We start from the raw sequence: 22,258 nt of genomic DNA on the forward strand, positions 1-22,258 counted from the left end.
GGGGGGGGGGGGGGGGGGGGGGGGGGGGGGGGGGGGGGGGGGAATACTGTGGCCGACTTAGTTCCCAGATGTAGTCAAGGTATGTTTCCTGTTTCTTCTTCTCATTAGCATAAGCTTCATCAATGTGATGAAGCACGAACGTACACTACAAAAATAGTAGCTTAAGCTGCAATTAATAGTTCTCTCAACAGCAATGGATCGATTGACTATGTGCATTGTAAAAAGGGGTGGCTTCTAGACAGGGTTTTGCTCTTTCCATCGATACATTTCTAAAAACCCATTGTATTCTACCTGCTCAGCACCAAGCAGACAGACAAAGCCAATGACCAACTGGTGAACATAGTGGATCATTCAGAAGATGAGAAGTTGGATATTTCCAGGAGTTAAAACAAAGCTATTAAGAACAGTTACTAAAATGCTAGGTAGAAACAGGACTCCAGATGAATATGATGTTCTTCCTTATCTGCTGGATGTGTAAATAACAAGTTCACCATATCAACTTAACAGGTGATGATATGTCAGTGTTGTGTTCACAGCTGGTTTCCGTCGTCCTCAAGTGGACAAGCAAACGAGTAACTGCAGGTTTAATGCAGGTCCTGGATTAGCAGACACAAATCTAAGGGAAAAGTGATGCTTTTGCATGACTGCTGACAAATTCACATACTCATATAAATGAGTCCACAGTAGTACAGGTGGCAAAACTCATACTACAAACAATTATCACTGCCACTCCATTATGGCTCTGGCCTGCGCCATCGCTACCATCACTGCAGCTGACCTCATCAAAGCTGGACGACCCGTGCTGACCTCATCAACACTGCGTGACCCCCTGTGACCTCATCAAAGCTGGACGCCCCATGGAGTCCTGAGGGCTGACGACAGGCCCTAAGAAAACACCCCATCCATTAGGGTGCCAAGAGCACTGTAAATGTGTAGCGTCAGCGCCAGCCATCTTCACTGTCATGCCCAATTCTCCAACCCCCCACCCAAGCTCACTCTCTGGACAATGGAGCCGCTGAACCTCCAACCCTCCCAGCCACAATGTCCGCCCACGTCGGCTGGCAGCAGTGACAGAGGGGGGTGCCGGATGGGGAGGCCTGCTGCAGGATGGGACTCTTATTGAGCGTTTGAGCGATGAGCCAGGTCATCACATCTACCCAACTCATCCATCATGCCTCACAAACGGACACAAATAAAGAAGACACATTCCTGCCTCCGCTCCCACTACCACATTCAAGCCCTCTCCAGCCTTTTCTCTCCTGCCCCTCGCTCTAAGCGAGCCAAAGCCTGGAGAAGAAAAAAAGAGGACCAGAGTTCAGGCTCTCCCTCGCTCTTGGAGGCCATGGGAGCGCCTGAAGAAAGCGCCAGGTGGTTTTCTGACTCATGTCTCTTGGTATAAATCTCTGTATGGGCCAAACTGATGGGCAGCCAGAAGGACTGTACGTGGGGAGGTGTGACGGAGATGGGAGACAAAGGGTGAGTCAAATGTAAAGCAGAAATAAAGAGAGAATGGAAGACCAGTCAATCCACATTGTAGTCCTTTATTTTCTTAGTTGTTCCTCCCACAGTATTGAATTGAAATGCATAACAGTTACATTGTAGAAAGCATTAAAACAAAGTACCTCAACTTGCTGATTACTTTTTAAAATCGATTATAAACAAAACAACGACATAAACAAACCAAACAAATCTGGTCCCTCAAAACGGGAGAATAAATGAAAGTAATCTGTTATTTATCATAAGTTTGGCACAAGGGATTAACATGAACCGAACGTCACACAAGCTTGCAGACAACCGTAGAAAATGTCAGATACAGATCTTACCAGACCAATCATGCGTTTATGGAGAAATTATACCTGGCTTTTTTTTATTACTCATTCTTTATAATGTTTTTCATTTTTTACAATTCAATCATTAAATTGTCATAGAAAAAAAAAAAACCTAAGTAATATCTACTTATCGACCGGTTCCATTAGAAGAATAAGGAGTGAATTGTATGTTTAATACTATCCGGCACTCAAATGTAATCTACAAACCCCATTGAACTCTGGGATAGGCCCGGTGAGGAATCTCCCCTTCACCTGGGCTAAGAGCAGTGCTATTCAGTAAACAAACTACAGTTTGCCAAGAAATAAATACAATTCTCAACATACAACAGCAAATAACAACAACAACACCAACAAAAAAAATGAAAACAAAATCATGATTGTCTAAAAATGAAAGACACACGAGCATGGAGTAGCTAACGACTAGCATTCAGGCTATTTAGTGGTATTGTTGGCTGACTAGAATGGATTCAAGGGTTTGGAAAAAGACATATGCCCTTTACAGAACAACAATTAACTTCAGCACTGGCTACTTATTTCAGTAAAAAAAAAAAAAATTGTGTTTTCTTCTCTTCCACTAAAAAGACAATCTATTTATATCCTTTCACAGATAGCGCAGGCGGGCAGGATGGAGTGCAGTGGAGAACAGTTGGTAGACACTGTACAGTGCTATGATTGTGCAGACACACGCAGCTATGGAAACGCAGATGGGAAACTGGCCTGATTTCAGTTTAACAATTCCTTTTTTTTTATTTTGTTCTTCAATGACTTCAGTGATATTAAAGCACTGTTAGCACTGTCCTAACATGGAGCGGTTTTCATTTGAACTGAGGTTGCTAACCCCACCCTTCATTTTTATCATCAAGTACATGTATTTATGAGAAACGCCTGTGGATCTCTAGGGGGGGGGGTTTAAAGGGAATTCTTGTAATATATTTTAAAGATACTTCTGTCAGATGAGCCAGGGCTTTACACTCAATGAAACATACTAGGCTGAAACTGGCTGTCTTAGAGACACAACCACAGTCACCCTCTCAGCTTCAAATGTTCTCCTTTTCTTCTATGTGCTGGGGAATAAATGCAGTTTAGCAATGACATCAGCACATCTATCTTCCATGTCCACCAGCTGCCTTTGCTGTGCAAAACAGAAATTCAGCAGAATAAATACAGCTATTATTACTTATTATTATTTTCACCACAATCACCCTTGCTCATCCTGGGATGTATTAATGGGATAACTAAATTTTAAGGTCTAAGAGGGACATTTTTCTCTCAATCTCTTGGGAGGTTTTTGGGGCTTTGCTGGGTTCTGCATGGACAGTGACCCTGCTTTGTGTGTAAGGCGCTCCGCTCAGCAGTCAGATGGGCCGTGGTTCTGCTCAGCAGTCACTCTGTGGACGATCAGGGGCCACCGCAAATAGCCCCTGCAATGGGCTCCCAGTGCCATAGGTCAGGTTTGGGGGTTGAAAGGTGAAAGGAAAGCGCAAATGGGGTGTCATCATACGTGGCTGAGGGACTGGATGGCACTAGATTCAGCAGCAGCCCGTGCCAGACTGTGCCACATGGTGGCGGGGGTGTGGGAGGCTGGGTGGAGAGAGTCCTTTTCAGCCAGAGACAGCATCATGGCGTACGCCTGGGGGAGAGGGAGAAGCATCACGTTTAGCTACCATGCTTAAATGTATATATGTAGATAAACATGCATGCATGTGAAATGTCACGGCTTAGCAGTAAGGAGTTCCTGATTGCCCAGGAACATTAAAATACAACATCGGGCAAGTTAGCAACTCACTTGCGCGGTAAAAGAAATTAAACACATTGTTTTTTTTAAGGGTGAGCCATTTCCAATCATCTCAGTTGTAGGGTTGCTCATACCGATCGGGCACTCGCGAGAAAATGGCGGCAGGTAAAAACAAAGTTTATGAGTTGAAGCACAAGCGAGCATTCTGGAAACAGGAGTTTAGTTGGGTGGCATTAAAGGATGTAGGCAAATCTCCAACTGTGTATTGCGCATTATGCGCAAGTTTGAGTGCGAGGCGAATAAAACAGGGTTGTTTTTCAAAGACAATTAACTTTAGTCTTTATTGTTATTTGATACGCACTAAAAAATAAAACAATTTGTATTGGGGTGAGTAAAAATGTACTGTTTGCAATCAGATTTCTGTCCCATTTGCCCGTCTGGGCAAGTGAAAAAAACGTTAACGCTGAACCCTGATTGTCAATGTTCCTTTTACCTGAGACTTAGATTTCCTAAAGAGTGGCTGTTTGACCTCATCAGTCAGTGAGGGGGAGCCAAATGATCCATCGTCCTCATCTCCTTCACTCAGCTCGCTCTCCTCCAGCTTGCGCATGTCCGAAAAGTGACGAATATGATCTAAGGCTGAGTAGCCACTCTGCTCCTCCTTATACCTGGAGGTGAAGCAGAAACCTGCTGTCAAGCAACTCATCATGATTTATACAATGCAACATTTTGTTTTAGTTCTTTCAAATTTACCTCCGAGGAGAGGTTTTGCAATTGAGGTTTAAGTCGTTGGGTCCACTGAAGTCCATTTCGTCTTGTACGATGTCATCACTGAGGCTACTAGGAAGCACCTCGTCTTCCTGTTTCACAGGGGTGTTGCTAGGCTCCTCCCCCTCTTCTTCATCAGCACCAAGCTCCTCTGCTTCCTCGTCCTCCAGGTCACGTGACCCATGGCTGGCCATCAGCGGCTTCTCTTCTTCAAATGGACCGCAATTTAACCTGCCGACCAGGAACATTGATTAGATCAATACAGCTCGATAGAGTAGTACATTCTAAGAAAAAAAAAAAGACAAATACATCTTCTTTATTAGCTGTATGTTTCATAAATACACTCCTTTTATGTTGAAGAAAGTAATTAAGAAATTGAGAATTCCTGTGGTAATTAAATACACCGAGGTCTATACACAGGTTAAATACAGTAACTGGGTGCTGGCTTTTGTCCTTTGTCATTTGTTTTTGGTTTTCTACACATTCTTGTGAGAGTCCTTTCTTTATATATACAAAAACAGCATATGGGATAAAGAACAGAGAGAGTTGGGTCTAAGGCAGGACAAGGCAGCTGGGATCGAGAGGGCCGGAATCCCGTTTGTCATCGAGGCTCTGGAGCCCCTTTGGGCACAGCAGCACTGGGTTGATCGTTGCAGCACTTAACTGGAGTGCTTTGCCTTTCTCCTTGTTTATTTTCTCTACTATCTCGTATTCATCTAATAGGCAAAATATTTAGCTGACAGCCCCATTTGGTGGGAGAGTTATGAGAGCGTTGCCTACCGGCCCATTCCTCTATCCCCGTAGAGGGAGAGAGGGCGAGCTATCCAAACTCCCCGAGTCTTAATCTGTCCCTCCGTCTCAGTGCCACAGGAAACCACCATTTGGTAAATCATCTGGAACCACATTTAGACTGATTCACTAATTACACTCTGGGACGTCTTTCGTCAGCTCCCAAAAATGCCATTTCTCGCACAAAGGATTCAGAGACAAACAGAGAACTGGACGCGGTGAAGTAGATAGATAGGAAATAAAACACATCAAGCACATCTCCACATAATTATATGATGCTTATAAACAGGATACCTGGACTGGATTTGTAAAGCGATGCATTTGAGCATGCAGTGACTTCAGAGGAAGGGGAGAGAGGGAATTATTGCAGATTACATTTCAGCACATACAGTATCTACATCCTCTTTCCTCTTTTATCAGCAGCTGATAATATTGTGTTTTTTCGACAGATCTCCTGCTGGGATGGTGAGTTTGAGGCCGACAAGGTGGTATTCGTGCCGTGTCGAGCTTGCAGGGCTGAGAGGAGGGACTAGCTCCAAAAGAGAGAGCTCGAGCTCTGTGATTAAGAAAACAGATTCGCTAATTACGCTTTCAAACGTGGTAATTTGCTGGGGATAAAGTATCTATCAGAAGTAGTCAGGAGCACAGCACTTTGAAAGGAAACACGGGCCGACCCTTTGACCCCACCCCCTCTACCCTCTTCCTGTAGGCAGACATGTTGGTTCCAGATGTGGTGGGCTAACTGCTGCACTCCCCCTCCTGCTTCTCTCCCCTTCCCTCTGACGCTCCACCGCCCCGGTCCTGCTCTCACAGGCCCTTCTGCACAATCATACAGCAGTCTGCGAGATCTCTATCCAGACTCACAATCTGTCCTGTGATCACACCAACGCGAGGCACGTGAAAACAAACTCAGAGACCTGAGCAGACCTCTCAACTGCTATCCGACCTGATCACAGCTCCAAGGATTTATTTGCATAATGCATAGACGTAGTTGCATGCACAGATATCTTGTCGTACGTGTGGCCGAAAGGCAGCGGACATAAGGAGCTCCTGCATGTTCCCAAAACCTGCCATTATCTTAAATGTCATCATAGATGATTGCTCTCTACTCCAGACCTCTGAGCATGATGTCATGATTAATGAGAGCTGGCTGGGTGGTTTGAAAATTCAAGTCTAAAATGGGCTGATAGCAGATAGCCCGTTATATATACTTATTCAAGCCCAGAGAGTCCTTTTAAGTTCAACAGTTTTAATGTAGTCACAATTAATGCAAGAGTTCAACATGCAGTAATGAGGGCCAGGGTCTTTTTTCCCTGCTGCTGAGATGTGGTGGGTGAGAAGCCTGGATGATATTTGTCTGTAAACATTTTGTTTAGCGCTACAGCTGGAGACGGGATCAAGAAAAAAAAAAGCAGGGTTACAACTGTGCTTACCCTTCCTCTGAGGGGTCCGGTGATGCCTGGTTCTGGCCTGTGTTGCTGATGAAATTTCTTATTTCATTGAAATAAGAGTCTTCTTTGTCCTCCAATATGGCACTGCCACTGTCCAGTTCAGACTGTGGGGACGACATCGCTGTGCCTGCAGAAAGAAAGAAAGAAAAAAAAAACTCCAGTTCTGATGGTTGTGCGTGAAATGTAATTGTGTGTGTTTATAAACTTGTTTCTTTGTTTCCCCCAAAGATATTATTATGTTTGAACTATCTTAAAAAGCTGCAAAAAGGAATGCTTGGTCGATAACTGATTTCGCATTCGATAGAGTAATCATGTCTGATTAAGTGGAACAAACTGAGCCTGTTGCTCTCAGCTGCTGGCAAGGTGTCACTGTTTGTTCTGCTGATTCAGATTCAGAGTGATGCAACCTATTGAACCCGTAAGCTCTGCTGCTGATGAAAGCAGCTCATTCAAAAAGGATTTGTTCTGTTGCAGAGGCAGATGAAAGATTCATGTCATTACAGCTTCTAAAATTGTTTCTAATTTTGAGTAAATTATGTTTTAAAATAATCAGCAGAAGGATTTATCATGCAAAGCATTGCTATGTCACAAATCAGCAAAGCAGCTCTCATTTTCTCGAATGACATATGGAAAGAGGAAAACAAAGGCTTGAATCAGCTGTGAAAACTCAGATAAATTCACTATCTCTTCAACACCAGAAATGTATGTTGAAGACTTCTCACCTGACAGGTTACCATTCTCGTGCTTCTTGAGGTGGCGGTCAAGGTTGGTCTGCTGACCGAAGCAACGATCACACAAGTGGCACTTGAAGGGCTTTTCCTTGTTGTGGATGTTGCGAATGTGACGTTGCAGGTTGGAGGAGATGCTGAAGGAGCGGTCGCAGTATTTACACCTGCGGGAAAAGTGGAGGCCTTTCAATTAAAACAATTACGAAATGACAAAAAAACAACAAAATACACAAGCTGCTAGTCAGAACTGTGCTGCATAATGAAACACGAACCTGCGGTTTGTTCTGTGGGAAACATAATAGGATACATATTGTGGGACACACACACATACACACATGCATACAGTCCCAGCAGTCCCACAGTCCAAGAGATGATGGAGGAGCTTGTTTAAGGTGGAACAGCTCTGCCTCTTATCTCCAGCCAGTGCAATAAAATTGCATTCTTCCCTCACAAAATAAGCACGCAACAGATTTGGTTCTAGCCCTGCAAAATTAGAGCCTCTTGCCAAGTTTCTCCATGCAAAATTATACGAGAAGATTACATCTTTTCTTCTGGTGGAATTAGCTCGCTCGATTGGCTGTCCCTCAGGAACCCCCTGGTTATCTCCACAAAAAATTACAATAAACAGCGGTGATCTTTAATGGCATGCCAGCGTGTTGAGTGCAGGCTATCAGACTGGGGCAGTAGAGGCCTGCGTCTGTCTTTCTCTCTCCCCTGTGGTCAGCAGGCCTCCTCCAAGCTTTGCGCCAACATTCCACTACCTTAGTAACTACAAAGCAAAGCAGTGCTAGCCAGGGCTTACTCATTATCTAAATATAGTAAATGTGCAAGATTCATTTTTACATGTGTACTGCTGCTGCATTGTTACTTCTACCTCAGCAGCACCTGGAAAGGGACGGAAGGCAGGGAGATTTTTGTAACCGTTTTCTTATTTGCCAACTAGACTATGATTCAAGAAAGTAACAAACTTAATCTTGTGACAACACTTTTAGTTGGCAAGAAAGCCTGCGGCAAGTAGCCATTGGGCTTGCAGTTAGAGTCTCATACGCACAAGAGAAATGACCACAGCTGCCGGCCCTGGACATCTGCCCGTGCTCCTCATCACCCCAATTTTTCACCAAACTTCCTTGCTCCCCCCCACCTTCTTCTCTTCCTGTCACCCTGGCGACGGACACCATTTTTCATTTGGCAAATTATTTAGCAGCAGGATAATCATTCCAGGCTTTTAGGCCATAAGAAAACACATACAATCTCTGTTCTAACTATAGACAAGAATTCCCTGGGAAAACATCCATGCACGGTTTACAAAAGAGCTGCATCTCTCTGTCTGCCTGAGAATGCGCTGTGTGAAAGCGTGTTTGCTGCTCTCACTCCTATTTGTGAGGATAGAAAAACAGCCCAGTTATTCACTGAGGATATAATGTGCTATTGTGCAAATCTAGACGAGAATTTTCCCTATATAGTTTTGTAAGGAGTGTATTCTTGGAAGTGAGGAGGACAGATGGATTGATGTTGGTAGAAGGCAAGAGAGGAGGCTGATATTCAGCTGACATGTTGTTGTTGTTTCGTCCTTACACAACTCAAACCAAAACTAAACACCCACACACTTCTTCAACAATACATACACACAAAGACTCCAGAAGACAGCACATGGGTACGAAAGTGGCTCTTTAGATTCGTAGAAATAGTCTTACTTATATGGTTGCTCTCCTGTATGGGTCCTGAGGTGGCGGGTCAGGTTGGCAGAGCGTGGGAAAATTTTCCCACAATATCTATTAATGAGTAAGACACATTTTAAAGTATGTTTTAATTACATTAAACCAGTAATCTAAAAACATGCATTATTCTAATATTAAAAATCACAGAAATAGGAACTCTTACTGTAAAAAAAAAAAAAATACTCCAATGCCAATGGCAAAACTAGATTCCATAGATGATTGTTAATTTATGACCACCACGACAGTTCAAAAATTAAAATAACACATGGCACACCAGTTGCCGCAGTTACCTGCATGTGTAGCGCTCCTTGCCCTTGCGCAGCAGCGTCTCTGGAAGTGCAGAGGGTGGGGCTCTAAAGTCAAACATGGAGGGGACGGAGCGCAGCAGGTCTCCAGACTCTGGCTTCAAGGAGCCAAACGTCTCCAGCTTCTCTGCCATGTTCTCGATGGCCGACATCTGAGGACACAAAGGAGAGGGAAAAAAAACCAGAATGAGTTATGGTTAGCGTTGTGTTTAAAAACATACTTCATGATCATTTAGCATTGCAAGTCCAACATGCAAAGCAAAGAAACTGAACTTTTATCAGTTTTGAAAGCTGCATCACTTGTCGTGATCATGTCACAAAAACAATCTTAATGGAATGGAAAAAGCAAAAAGCAATGAATAATTCAGACCAATATACTGTACTGGTTGGTGCACATGTCCTAAAGACTGAAAGATTACAGCAACCATACATTTCTACATTTGCTGTGGATGTCCTAATATTAAGCAAAAACTGCAAATATTTGATTGATTCTTGTCTACTATTAAATGTCTCTTACTGAATATATAATAAATATCTAGACTAATTTGATCATATCTTGTTTGATTGACGAGCGTTGTTTACAGTGAAACAGGTATTGGGCGAATTCTTATTATGACGTTCATCAATGATTCATGAATCGCAAGGTCAAATCCCTGGTTTGTGCACATGACGAGTACATTTGATACTGATTCATAACTTTGCAGTTAAACAAAAAAGAGTATGCTCCCATTCATGGGCAGTGGCGAGCAGGCGTTAAACTTTGAATGTTAAATTCAGCCAGCTCTTGTTCCCTTAAAAACACACATATATGAACAGTACATATATAAACACACATACACACACACACACACACACACACACACACACACATATAGGATTAAGGACTGCAGCCAATCTACTAATGAAGCTGAAGGTTTACTTTCATCAGGTACTCTCCGAGGAGATATACGCACTTATCAGTTGGTCTGTGTGCGTGTTTATGAACAAGAAACTACGTCCTGCACGGTGGCCGAAGTTGATTAATAGCCATCCATGTGTGTGAAAAAGAAAATATATGTATGTGTGAGAGAGAAGAATGTATTTGTAATGCATTTGTATTTGTGAGTGTGTAGAATGTCATATGCATTGTATGTGAGCGTGATTGTACGTGCTTAGTGTGTATGTGTGTTGTCAGATACATGTCCGTGTGTGTGTGTGTGTGTGTGTGTGTGTGTGTGTGTGTGTGGCAGAGGAGTGATTCATGTCCACTGCTGGGCTGTAAACTATTTTGTGCACAATGCGGGCAGACAGCACATTCGTCAATATGAAAGATGTTGACATTACTGATCAAGGGCCAGACACGGGTAATAATGATATCGCTGTGCTGAGAGGGGCGGGATGGGGGAGGAGCGGGGGCTGGAGGGGGAGTGAAGGGAGGACCAGAGGGAGGAGGAGAGGGGAGGGGCGGGGGTCCCAATAGGCCGCAGGGCCTGTCAGCCCATCTCACACACAGGAGGGTTTTTTTCCCCCTTTTTTTAAAGGGTCCACACAAATTTGCATTATTTTGCGTGTATTGAATTTTCAGCCTGTTTCTTATTCTTATTTCAATAAGGCAGCAAATCAATGGTGATTCGGGTCGTCCACCAGAGCCCTGCTCCGACTCTGACATTTCATCTCCTGCTTTCACCCCCTGTCACTCTCAGGCTTCACGCCAAGATGGAGCAGACCGAGGGGAAAGAAACAGAGGAAGAGAATCGGAGAAGGAGCATGATGAAGGACTAGACGATAGATGATAAGAGTGGGAAGGAAGAGGAGAGAAGGAAAGAAAGAAAGCAAGAAAGCAAACAAGAAAGAGCGAAGAGTGCCCGGAGAGAGAAGGGCTGATGGATGATGGTGGAGCCTGGTGTTGGGAGTGGCTGATTAGGAGTGACGGCCGAGTGTAAAGTTCCTGCCGCAGCCGTCGACGTTCCCACTGAGGGAGGATGTGGAGTGTCAGGTCCGTTTGATTATGAATATGCCAATGCTGCATGCCATGAATCAAAGGCAAGGGAGAGAACAGAGAGAGAGAAAGAGAGAAAGAGAAGGAGAGCGATGGATTGAAAGATAGGCAACGGGTTGTGGGGAAGAGGGAGGTGAAATGCTTTCATATTTCTTTTGAATGTGCACTGTGTATTTCATCGGGCTCTTTTCAGCCACTGGAGTGAATGCTCAGTTTGTCTGCCTTGCTCAACGAGAACCCATAACTCTTGGGAACATTAAGGCCCCTAAAACTGTCAGCAGTATCGAGCCTGTCCGATAAGACACTTTTTAGAACTGAAAATACTCCATCCTAGCTCCATCTACTGGGAAATTCTGATCACAACTCCAACCTCTCATGCTGTTGAACTCTATTAAGAGTTTAATATCACTGCTTTGCTCAACCTTTGTCTCTATATCTTCTAAAATAAAGGCATAGTGCTCGTTATAAAATACATACTGCTATTTGTCTTGGTGTATGTAACGGAATAAAATTGACATTGGAATGCAGCTTTGTTTTTGTGAAACAAATATCTTGCATAACTTAAGTTATGAACCGTTGAGCTTGGTACATGATATACAATTGATAATGATTTATTTAGTGTTAATATTTTCCAGGTGAAGTCATTGTTGCATGGCCCATGTTGGTGAAAATAGACAAAATGATCTATTTTTAAATCTTTTATGTTTAAGTTCTTCGGCAGATTCTCTAAACCAGTCAAATTGTTCGCAGTCGAGCAGTAAATGATTCACACGTCCAATCCAATGGCTTGAATGTATTAATGATTGAATCCGGTAACCATCAGTCTGCCACAGATTACGCTGAGAAAAACCCTCGGCCATGGAGCCATTTTTATGGATGGTGAGCCAGGTTCATTAGGCCACTGTTTGACAATGCTGTGTGTGTGGAAATGTTCGACTTAAAGTACAAGAGGATAAACGGCTCCACATTTTGCTGTAAAGCAAAATTTCAAAGGTTTTATAACCCCCCTACTCCTTTCTATAAGAGACCCCCGCACACACACACACACACACGTACACACCTCCCAAAACCCCCTTGTCCGTCCCCCCCGGGCAGTGAGTGTGTGTGTGTCTCTGAACTTGCTTGTTGCTGTAGTGTCGCTGTGGGACCAGCAGTTGATTGGCTATCTTCAGACGTCAGTGATGCTGTGAGGGCCTTAATTAGTGAGATGCATTCTCAATTGTTGATCTTTATCGGGAACCAGATGTTTGGAGGGAGGAACTAACCCCCCAGTCCCCCCCGCCAGTGTCCCAAAGAGACTGTTACCCTCTCGCTGATGTAAAGCAGCCCCCCTCAACACCACCCCCCATCTCACTCATCCCCCAATGCCCATTTGCAAAGCCCTGCTTCTCTCTCCAAATAAGCAAACATTCTGTATATTCGGAGCTGTTGGATGGACAGGGTTTAGCTCGGCTGGAAATCCCCGCTGAAACCCTTTCATGTGAATCAGAGAGGGCATATGTCTACAGCAAATCAAACCGCAAGACTCAAATACTCAAGGCGAATTAATAAAAAATAATATTATATGATGACCATTATTAACATTCAGATTCAATTTATTTATACAATAAAGTAGCTTTATGGCCAGAATCAGACACAAGTCCAGTCAGTGCGTGATGGTGATGGGCTAAAGCCATGCGAATGCTGGGTGATGTCAGTTGTAAACTGTTACGCAGCCCATGCATTAATTAGAAGATGGGTTCTGTTTGGTCGGAGTACAGACACACGGCAGTGCTGTAGGTTAAAGAGGAACTTACCCAAGTTCTCTGATCTGGCAAACGAAACTGAGGGGCGGAACAGAAGGAAAAGAGAAAGCAGTCAGAACCAGGAAGTGGCGCATGAATCAACAGCTTTAGATTGGACACATATGGGTACAGAGGGAATGATGGGTCCAAATGTGATTAACTTTGAATGAGCAACGAGTTGCCTATCTGCAGAGTTATGGCGCTGGAATTATAGGAGACGCTAATAGTTCCCAACACTTCCTGGTGCTCAATAAGCTCATTATAGCAGGCTACGAATACACTGCCAGTATGTATTCTAAGCCAGTATTGCTTAGCAGTAAAATGTCCTGCCAGGAAATAAAAAGCTGAATCACAAAAGTTTGAAAAAAAAGTTCCAGTCCCCTCCGCTTTGCAACCTCTTTGCTTTTTTATATGTAGCTCATGAGTGAGTCGGGTGACTGAAAACAAACCCCCTCAGAAGTATACAGAAGGGCCCCTTGCCTGGTCTGGGTTAGACCTACCCGGTCTAGTGTTTCTGGGAATGATTTGTGTGTCCAGACATCATAAAGTCATAAAGATGGCCTAAGCACTCTGTTAGTGTTTCCACTGATAGGACACCTCATTAAGGCGTGTGGGACAGCCATGTGGCTGCTGCAGGCTGGGCCCATGCAGCACTCTGGACAGGGGACATAAATCAGACAAATGAAACAGCCTGTAAAAACCAGACCTGAAACAGCCAGAAAAAAAAAGAAATCATATGCCTGAGAAAGTGGTGTTTTCACTTTCCGACGGACTGCTCTCACCCGCGGGGGCAGATTGAACAAATGAACGTCAATGCAACATGTCATAGACACACAAATATATACACCTGCATGCACACGCACACACACATATCTGGAGTCTGCCATTGGAAATACTGGCACAGAAAACCCAGGGGCAGAAATCATTGCTTTAAGAGCATATCATTTTTTATACTGTAGTCAAAGACATGTTATGGGCAGACGTGTCAGAGTGTGCCCTTTCTCTCTGCCACATCTGTTTCAGATAGCCAACAACGGGCTTAACAGGCAGTAGTTTGGATAAGGCTGGAGCCTTATTAATCAACTTTGGTCAGCTTGGGACGATCATTCTGAATTAGAGTTCCTTACAGAAAGAGTCATAATAATATCTTAACTGTTTTAACGCCACGCTGCTGTCACATCTGTAGATATGGGAACCTAACATTGAACTTGTAACAGTGAAGTTGCCATGGTTACATGACATCACAACTATCTTGAATTGAAACTGACCAAGAGCTACACGGACAGATTCGGGCTGTTGTTGTCTATTTAATTAATCCGGGGTCAATCAAGGCATCTAAGATCAACTCTAAAACCAAATAAACTGAGCAACAGTGTAAATAAAAGTGTATTGGTAAAAGTGTTTAGGTGGACTGGAGAGAATGTGTGATTTAGCCCAGAAAAGGTGTGTGCCATGTTATTAAATTCCTGCCCTTGCCCCAAAGTTGCCCCAGTTCCCTCTGATGCCACACTCAGAACCTACCTGTGGATGGAAGAGGAAGCCCGGAGCTGGCCGCATGTACTTGTCTTTCAGAGTCTCAAACGGATCGCTCATTCTCCTCTTCTCAACCCTGCTAATAGTAGATTTCTCTTAACGCATGTACAGCAGAACATATTTGTACACTTATATTCAGTATTGCAAAATTACAGTTAACAATTAGATGACAGCAAATTACAGCAAAACAGTTTTGGCAGTATGAAAACACTTTTGCATAATACAATGTGTAACAGCATTCCAAGTAGGCTAGTGACTTTAATTCTGGTGAAGTACACTACCGGGACTAACAATACCTGTAGATGGGGTCCATGAAGAAAGGGGTCGGCCTGGCATGCTGTAGAGAGGTGTCAGCTTTTGGGATTTCCACCACTGCTTTCTCCTCCTCATAGCTCAAGTTGTTCTTGGACTCCTCCTCTCTTGCATTGCCTCCACGGCCCCTAGCCCCCAGGCTCAGGTCTAGCGGCTGATCCTGCCCAATGGAGTGGGAGGTGCCTGGTTTAGAGGGGGCAAATGTGGCAGACTTCTCCATCTTCCGCTTAGTAGTGAGGTCAAATGGTGACTGGGATGAAGATTTTCCCTGTGCCTTCTTGCCGTCATCTGCTGGAGACTGTGGCTCGCCTTTCAGGCCTGGAGGTCTGAGGTCTCTTTCTGGAAAAGGGTAAACTGGAGGAGAGAAAGCTGGGAAGAAAGGCAGTGGGAACATGGAGGGGTAGGGCAGAGCCCCGACCTTCTTGTCCTGCAGGCCAACCAGCCCTGTGGAGCCAAAGTACTTCTCAGCAATGGAGGCAATGGCCTTAATAGAGTCATTGACAGCCCCTGTTACGGCTGTGTGCTCGTCCAGCGAGGATGGGATGAGGGATGGGCCTGGAAAGTCTTTAGCAGCACTGCTGTCTGTCAGGCTGGGGCTCTGGGGGGCTCCTTCACTTGCCTTCCTCTTGGGGCCTTTGCCATTTTCTCGAGCAGCCCCCCTTTCCCTCTCACTGTCCATGTCACTCTCCAACTCTGAGCCCGATGTGCTCTCCAGATCACTTCCGCTGGGCGTGCTTACATCATCCAGGTCGCTGCTCTCGGACTGGTCACTCTGCTTGTTCCGCTGCTTTGTGGAGGACGAGGAGCTCTGGGTGTAGAGCTCTGAACCTGGCATCTGGTTGTCAGGTGCACCACTATCTTTACGTAGGGCCTTGAGGAGCTCTCGGGACTCCTGAAGCCCAGGGCTTGGCGGCATCAGTGGACTCTTACTCAGCTCTGCACCAGGCCCAGTGAGAGGTGCATGGACTGGTTGTCTGATAGGAGAGGAGGCAGGGATGAGCGGGGGCCTGTGGTAGAGTCCAGAGGGGAAGAGGCCAGGGAAGCTAAAGGGAAATGCTGGAGCAGCAGGGAAGGTAAGCCCACCATGGTGGCGACTGGCCCCAAAGTAATCAGCCAGCCCAGCAGCGCTGTGGCCCATCACCAGAGCTGATTTGTCCAAGCCAGGGGCGCCGGGGAGTGGCATACCCTGGGCAAACAATCCCCCTGCTGTGAAATGATGTTTCCCCTCACAGAAGCGCCGGTGCTTGTTGAGGGAGGATGTGGTGCTGAACATCTGCCCACAATCCTTGCACTTGATCTGTGTGCGGCAGTCTGCATGCATGCGTTTATGACGGCACAGGTTAGAGAACTGGGTGTAGGACTTGTGGCATACCTCGCCTGCAGGGACACAGAGACAGATAAAGAACATATAAGTACACACCGAACCCCCCCTCCCACATACACACACAAAATAACATCACATGACATGACATCTCTATTTAACAAGCTTCAGGCTGGCTGAGGCTATAAGGCAGAAGAAGTACAACATGAGTGATTTGCTCATATTCCCATTATTACTCTGACAATAGTTTCCAGCAAAATAAGGAGGAGAGGTGTGTCCAGATCCTGGCATTGTAAGGGAATATGTTTGGTTGACGGTGTGAGTCAGTTGCTGCCACTCATCACCTGCACATCAAACCAAATTCCCAGGCATCTCCAGCCCCATTGTCTTCCCAGGGACGCTCCCAGGGAGTCCGTAAACAATCACACAGACAAACACGCACACACAGACACACCGACATGCAGGCACATTCACAAAATATTCACATAGCACAGACATAGAGATACACACACACACACGCACACACACACACACACACACACACACACATTCTCAGCCGCATGCAGTACAATGGCTCTATTTTAAGTTTGTGAAGGAAGCAGAGTTGAATGAATCCTATCCTGCAGTCCAGTTCCCAGGGACAGGTCTCACGTCCTCTACTGCCCCTCTTCCCTCTTCCCCCTCCGGGCCTCTCTGTCACCCCCTCAGCCCCCTCACCTAGGCCCGTTAGCTGGGTCCCTGTCGTCCAGCGCTAAGTGACCTTCCCACAGTCAACCCCTGTATGCCTGTCTGTCCTTCTGGATGACATACAGTGGCAACACCCGGCCCTGAGAAAAAACCTCACTGTCTGACATTATCTATCGCCATTATTAGTCTGTCAACATTATCTATTACCAATGGATAATTTGTTCGAATTTACAAAGGGAATAGTAGCCAAGTAGTTATTGTTTTCCCATGCTCTCTTCTCTCGCTATTCTAATAAAAGTCAAGAATGCAGTTTATGAGAGGGGGAAGATCTCTTTGTTGGTCCCCACCTCAGGGTATTTTGCAAATCAGCTACACTACAGCTAACGTTTGGATAAAACTTTGATCATCCGACAAGCAGTTAGAGGCAGCTCAGGATGATTGATTTTGCTGACATTGCTATGAGATCTTCAAAACAGGGGATTAGGAAGTGGTTTGGAGCATACTGTGATTACACTTCTGCATACTTTGGATGCCCTCCAGCCACAAGGTGCACAAGAGGCAAATTAAGGAGACGGAGAGGAAGAGCGGGAAAAAGTATTGTGGAAACAGATTTAAATAAACAGACACAGAGGAACGTCAAATGGGAATCCTCGAGCCAAGAATGTATGTAATGTTATGAAAAAAGTCTGTTTTAATGAATAGACCCAGGAAACTATGTCGAAATTAAGTGTATTTGTGGCTTGGCTTTGGTGGATACAATCAGGATAGAAAGGTAGTTTTGAAAACATCTGGGGAAACAAAATGAAGAGTGCATGATTCCTTTGATGTTGATTCCTCTCGGGAAGCTGTCCATGTGTCTTGCAACACAGATGAAGAAATTTGGAAACTATCTAAATACTTTTCAATTAATTACAATTAATCTGTTTGGGCTGTAGACGTTTCCAGTGAGGTAGGTAGTATGTCTACTTAAAATGTGAGCAATACATTTTGTGCTAAACAAAATACTGTAGCATCGACACAATTAATTAATAATTTATAAGAGCAAATAAGTAGTTATTAAATCTTGAGTATAGTCACATGACCTGAGAAAACTACAAGAAAAAGCCCTGCACCATAAATCATGTAGTTGTGACATTTACAGACTAACAACACACACGCATGACACACGTGTATTCGTCAGCTCTTAATAAACTGAAACAAAATATTATATACACATTCCTGAGAGAAGAGCGGTGGCTAGCTCAGTGTCTTAAAGGAATAACCCTGCAGGACTGAGTTCTTCACTTGCATACAGAAGCTCTGAGACACAAACACACACACACACACACACATCCTTGACACATTGCGTGCGCTTAAATACAAACAGAATTACGATACAATACAACAATGTCCAAAACACGTACATGCCCTACAAAAGAACACGCACAAACAAAAACACATTGGATGCACTCATGGTCTCTCCCAGGCAGACGTCATGTTTGAGGCTGCTCTGCCTTTTTTACACAGCCATTAGTTGTTTTTAAACCTGCATATTTTCTGCTGATTACAGCAAATGGACTCCTATTCAGACAGAGCACGGGGAAGAGGGCTTTACATGTGGTTGCTATTTGTGAGGAATGGTGCATGTGGCGGAGGGAGAGAGGAGAAGAGTGGGGAGTCAGAGGTCTGCAGTGGAGATGCAGTGACTCCGGCCCATATACATATGTGTGAGTGTGTTAATGCTTGTTTGAGGAGGAGGAAGAGGGCTGATTTGTGAAGGGGCAGGGAAAGAGAGACGGGGCAAAGGGTGAAGGTCATAATGCTTTAGGGGATGGGGATCAGATCTGTGTAGTGAGGTGGCGAAAATGTGAAAGGTCAAAATGTGTTTTAGTCTTGCAGGAGTTAGCGTTTACAGAGGAGTGGGGACAAAAAATGTGTGTGTGTGTGTGTGTGTGTGTGTGTGTATGAGAGAGAAAGCAGCGTTAGCTGTAGCGTCAACGTCAAGTGAGGCTGGGTCACTGTGTAAGGCCGCAACAAGGTTAGACCAAGAGGGATTGAGTCAAATTACATGCTAGTTTAAATGCTGTTATCACCATATCAGCACTGTGTGAGAGTGCTGATGCAGATAAAAATGACTCTTGTCTTAATAGAAATGGCACTGCCACTCTAAACACAGCTACTATATAATCCCATGTGTAATTCCTGTAGAACATGAACAACGATTGACTCTTGAGAAGAAGCTGAGGAAGGACAAAAAGGTACAGTATTTTTGCAATTACATCTTTTCTATTAAAGGCAAGTCACAAGCATATTGTTATCATTATTATTATGATTATTATAACGTACTGAGGAGACTTACATAGGTAGGGTCTTAGTGACTTACACATGAAGGGCTTGACACTGCTGTGGATGTGCTTATGCTGCTTGAGGCCGGAAGACGTTGCGAACGTCTTGCCGCAGTCAGCGCAGGCGTGGGCCCGCGCCCCGACGTGCTGTGAGCGGATGTGCCTCTGTAGGTTACTGGGGTCTGTGAACACCTGCTGGGGAAAGGAACCGCACAGACACACGGGGGAGTTACTATCTGCTTCTTTAAATAGGAGAGTGATAAAAATCTCCAATAAAAAAAAAGAAAGTTAATTCCCCCTCCAAAAGTCATCACTCTACCTTTGAGCAGTTTTCACATTCATAGTGCTTGCCACTGTCGTGCGACATCTGATGTCGGATAAGGTTGGATTTCCAGTTAAAGGCCTTGGGACACTGGTCACACTTATATTCCCTCTCCTCCGTGTGGGACAGAGAGTGGGCCTCCAGACTGCAGGAAGCACAAACGCAAGAAAAAAAAAAAAAGAGGATTTAGAATTGAGTTTTGTATCATATGGCTGTCTGACCGCTCCAGTTCTCCATGTGTATTGATGGAGATGACAATCAGACACAAATCTCCCGAAATAGATGTATGTGTTTGAGTGTATCAGCTATTGACTTACCTCTGGACATCGGGGAAGACCTGGTCACACTCCTTACACTCCTGTAGACCATGGGACATGAGGAGGGGTCGCAGATCTTGAGGTTCCTGGGCCTGCAGGTCACTGTCCCCTCCTATCAGACAAGATAAAGGAACGCCAGAATACAGTTAAAATGAACCCCCCAAAAAGAAATATTATGTTTTGGGGTTTAACTACAATTTGTATATCAGAATTATTTCAAAAACTGCAAGTTAACTTAAAATGTAAACTATGTGTGGGGTATGTTTGCAGTCTATGTCATTCCATTACATAGATCATAAGGGGGAAATATAATGATGGTCCAGTATCATACAAGTTGCATTGAATCTCTTGTTACTACATCACAACATACAGCTTGAAGTCTAAAGTCTTGGGCAAGTAATGTAGGTCAAATATATTCTTCAGTGCATTAACTGTGGTCATTCTGGCTCAGTGGTCTCAGATGAACACAACATTCTAAATAAAACACAATTTATGGCAGTTAGTAGACTCTTCTTTCCTGTGTCATTGTTGTATGAGCTCATTTTCAGAGACTCGGGTGGGAAACAGAGCCCCTTACATCATTAGTGTCATATTCTCCCAGTTCAGCTACACATCCGTCTTGTCACTCTTCAGTATCCAGTGTTGACAATGGTATGAAAATAGCCCACCAATTTAAAACTAAAAAGTCACACCTGGGTTAAGGAAGGAGGAGGGGGGCATCCCACACGGTTGCTTCTGGTGGTCCAGCAGCTGGTTACGGGACACAAAGTGCTGGTCACAGTCCTCACAGCGGTACTGCCTCTCCTCTGCATGGATTGGGAGAGAGGAACATTAGCATATTATGCATTTAAGTGAGGTGTATGTGTTGGTCAGGTTTTAGCAATGGACAAAAATGGGTTTTTGTGCGGTACAGACCATGAATATCAGGAGCCATGATGTCACATGAATACTCTTCAGCCTTCATGAAAAGTAGCAGCTCCTCACCGGGGAAAATCTCACTGGTGACTTTGTAGAAGATCTGCAACACACACACACACACACACAAAGGGATTATGATTTAAATTGTGCTTTTATATCACAGTTTAATGAGTAAAACAAACTGTACAGATCAACACATTTATTTTAAACCAGCAGAGGTCACTTGGAGTAGCTCCTGGTACTATATAAACATGCACACACACATCGGTGAATCTGCTTCACAATGCTTATCATACAGTATATGTACCACCACCACATACACACACACACACATACACACATACACACACACACACACACACACACACACACACAGGAGAAATATGAATGGAAATATACACTCTCATTAGCTTGTAATAATCATGTCAGTCTTCATGAACAAAAGGAAGGACAAACCATACAGTAGAATATATATACTGTCTCATATACAGTATACACTCACACACAAACTGGATCCTACAGAAATGCTTGTAGTAAGCAAATAAACAAATGAATGTGTGGCGAGCAAGCTCACTTATAGTGATAAACTGTGAAACCACATATGATGTTCAAAAAATGCATTCTGCTAATTGAGTATTTCAGCGATGGATGGAACTTCCAAACAGCAAGATCAATTAACTAACACCACTTCTAGGTGCTCCTTTAAGAAGCACATTTTCACCAAAATCCACTTATTTTAAAAGCTTCAGCATTTCTATAAAAATACTAAAGGTGCTGATTACATTACAGCTATAATACATGCTGATTGGTTGTGAAACTGTGTATTCGAAAAGGTTCAGTCATTTTAAAGAATCAGCTGAGAGACCCTGGGACTGTGGTGCTTCCCATGGACACACAATAGCCTTTCTCCGTGAAACAATCCAACATGGCGTTATTTTTGGCACGCTTTGGAGGTCTAACATATTACCTTCCTCTGTTGTGTCGACGTGACAATGATGATGGGGGGATTTATTAGAAAGGCAGGGGGGAGGGGGAGCTTCTGGGAAGGCACGGGTCACAGGTACAACGCTTATGAACAGAATTCCTGGCGAGCACTACGAGGAGACTATAAAGCCACACTGGCTCCGCAGAGAGTTATGATAAATATCTTGGTCACAATAAAGATCAGGATGTATTCCGTCGACTATGCTATAATTGTTTGTGTCATTGTTCTAACTTCTGGAAAATGATATAATACAAAATATGACATCCATTCCATGCTTTTACAGGCTCCACTGTGACTCACTGAAGCACAGGAAGTTCCTCGACTGAGAGTCACTAGGGGAGCTCAAGTGAGTGCTACGTCTGACCAAGGCAGCGAGGTCTTGCATGTGAATAACTGAGGAGTGATTGGGGCACAGTAACCGATGTAGCTTTGTGGTAGCATGAAAGTATGATTT

General features: G+C 44.3%; 1 protein-coding gene across 12 annotated transcripts; it reads right to left on the reverse strand.

Moving 5' to 3' along the window:
- Nucleotides 1-1,521: 1,521 nt before the first annotated feature.
- On the reverse strand, nucleotides 1,522-21,604 carry mecom (MDS1 and EVI1 complex locus). 12 transcript variants are annotated; one of them, XM_031861150.1, is made up of 15 exons: nucleotides 20,817-21,604; nucleotides 20,594-20,707; nucleotides 19,902-20,013; nucleotides 19,582-19,729; nucleotides 19,301-19,454; nucleotides 14,915-16,307; nucleotides 14,607-14,694; nucleotides 13,098-13,124; nucleotides 9,309-9,475; nucleotides 8,995-9,072; nucleotides 7,295-7,464; nucleotides 6,555-6,699; nucleotides 4,318-4,563; nucleotides 4,058-4,232; nucleotides 1,522-3,459 (listed from the first exon to the last, which is right to left on the reverse strand). In XM_031861150.1, exons 1-15 carry the CDS (start codon nucleotides 20,863-20,865, stop codon nucleotides 3,325-3,327), a joined length of 3,201 nt encoding a protein of 1,066 aa, XP_031717010.1. In that variant the 5' UTR covers nucleotides 20,866-21,604; the 3' UTR covers nucleotides 1,522-3,324. The 12 variants fall into 12 exon arrangements, with proteins under 12 accessions (XP_031717010.1, XP_031717008.1, XP_031717005.1 ...); XM_031861148.1 differs by having other exon boundaries at nucleotides 14,607-14,697; XM_031861145.1 differs by having other exon boundaries at nucleotides 14,607-14,697; nucleotides 19,277-19,454.
- Nucleotides 21,605-22,258: the final 654 nt, after the last annotated feature.

The sequence above is a fragment of the Anarrhichthys ocellatus genome, unplaced genomic scaffold (assembly GCF_004355925.1).
Source record: "Anarrhichthys ocellatus isolate YVR2014 unplaced genomic scaffold, GSC_Weel_1.0 scaffold24, whole genome shotgun sequence".
NCBI classification, from domain to species: Eukaryota; Metazoa; Chordata; class Actinopteri; order Perciformes; family Anarhichadidae; genus Anarrhichthys; species Anarrhichthys ocellatus.

Excerpts from the sequence above, each read along its gene's own strand:
- mecom (XM_031861142.1), bottom strand. The coding sequence starts at position 20,865 with ATGAAGGCTGAAGAGTATTCATGTGACATCATGGCTCCTGATATTCAT. Across the intron at positions 13,125-14,606 it reads GCTTCCTCTTCCATCCACAG|TTTCGTTTGCCAGATCAGAG; the intron begins GTAGGTTCTGAG and ends TCCGCCCCTCAG. Across the intron at positions 4,564-6,554 it reads CCGGACCCCTCAGAGGAAGG|GTTAAATTGCGGTCCATTTG; the intron begins GTAAGCACAGTT and ends CCTGGTCGGCAG.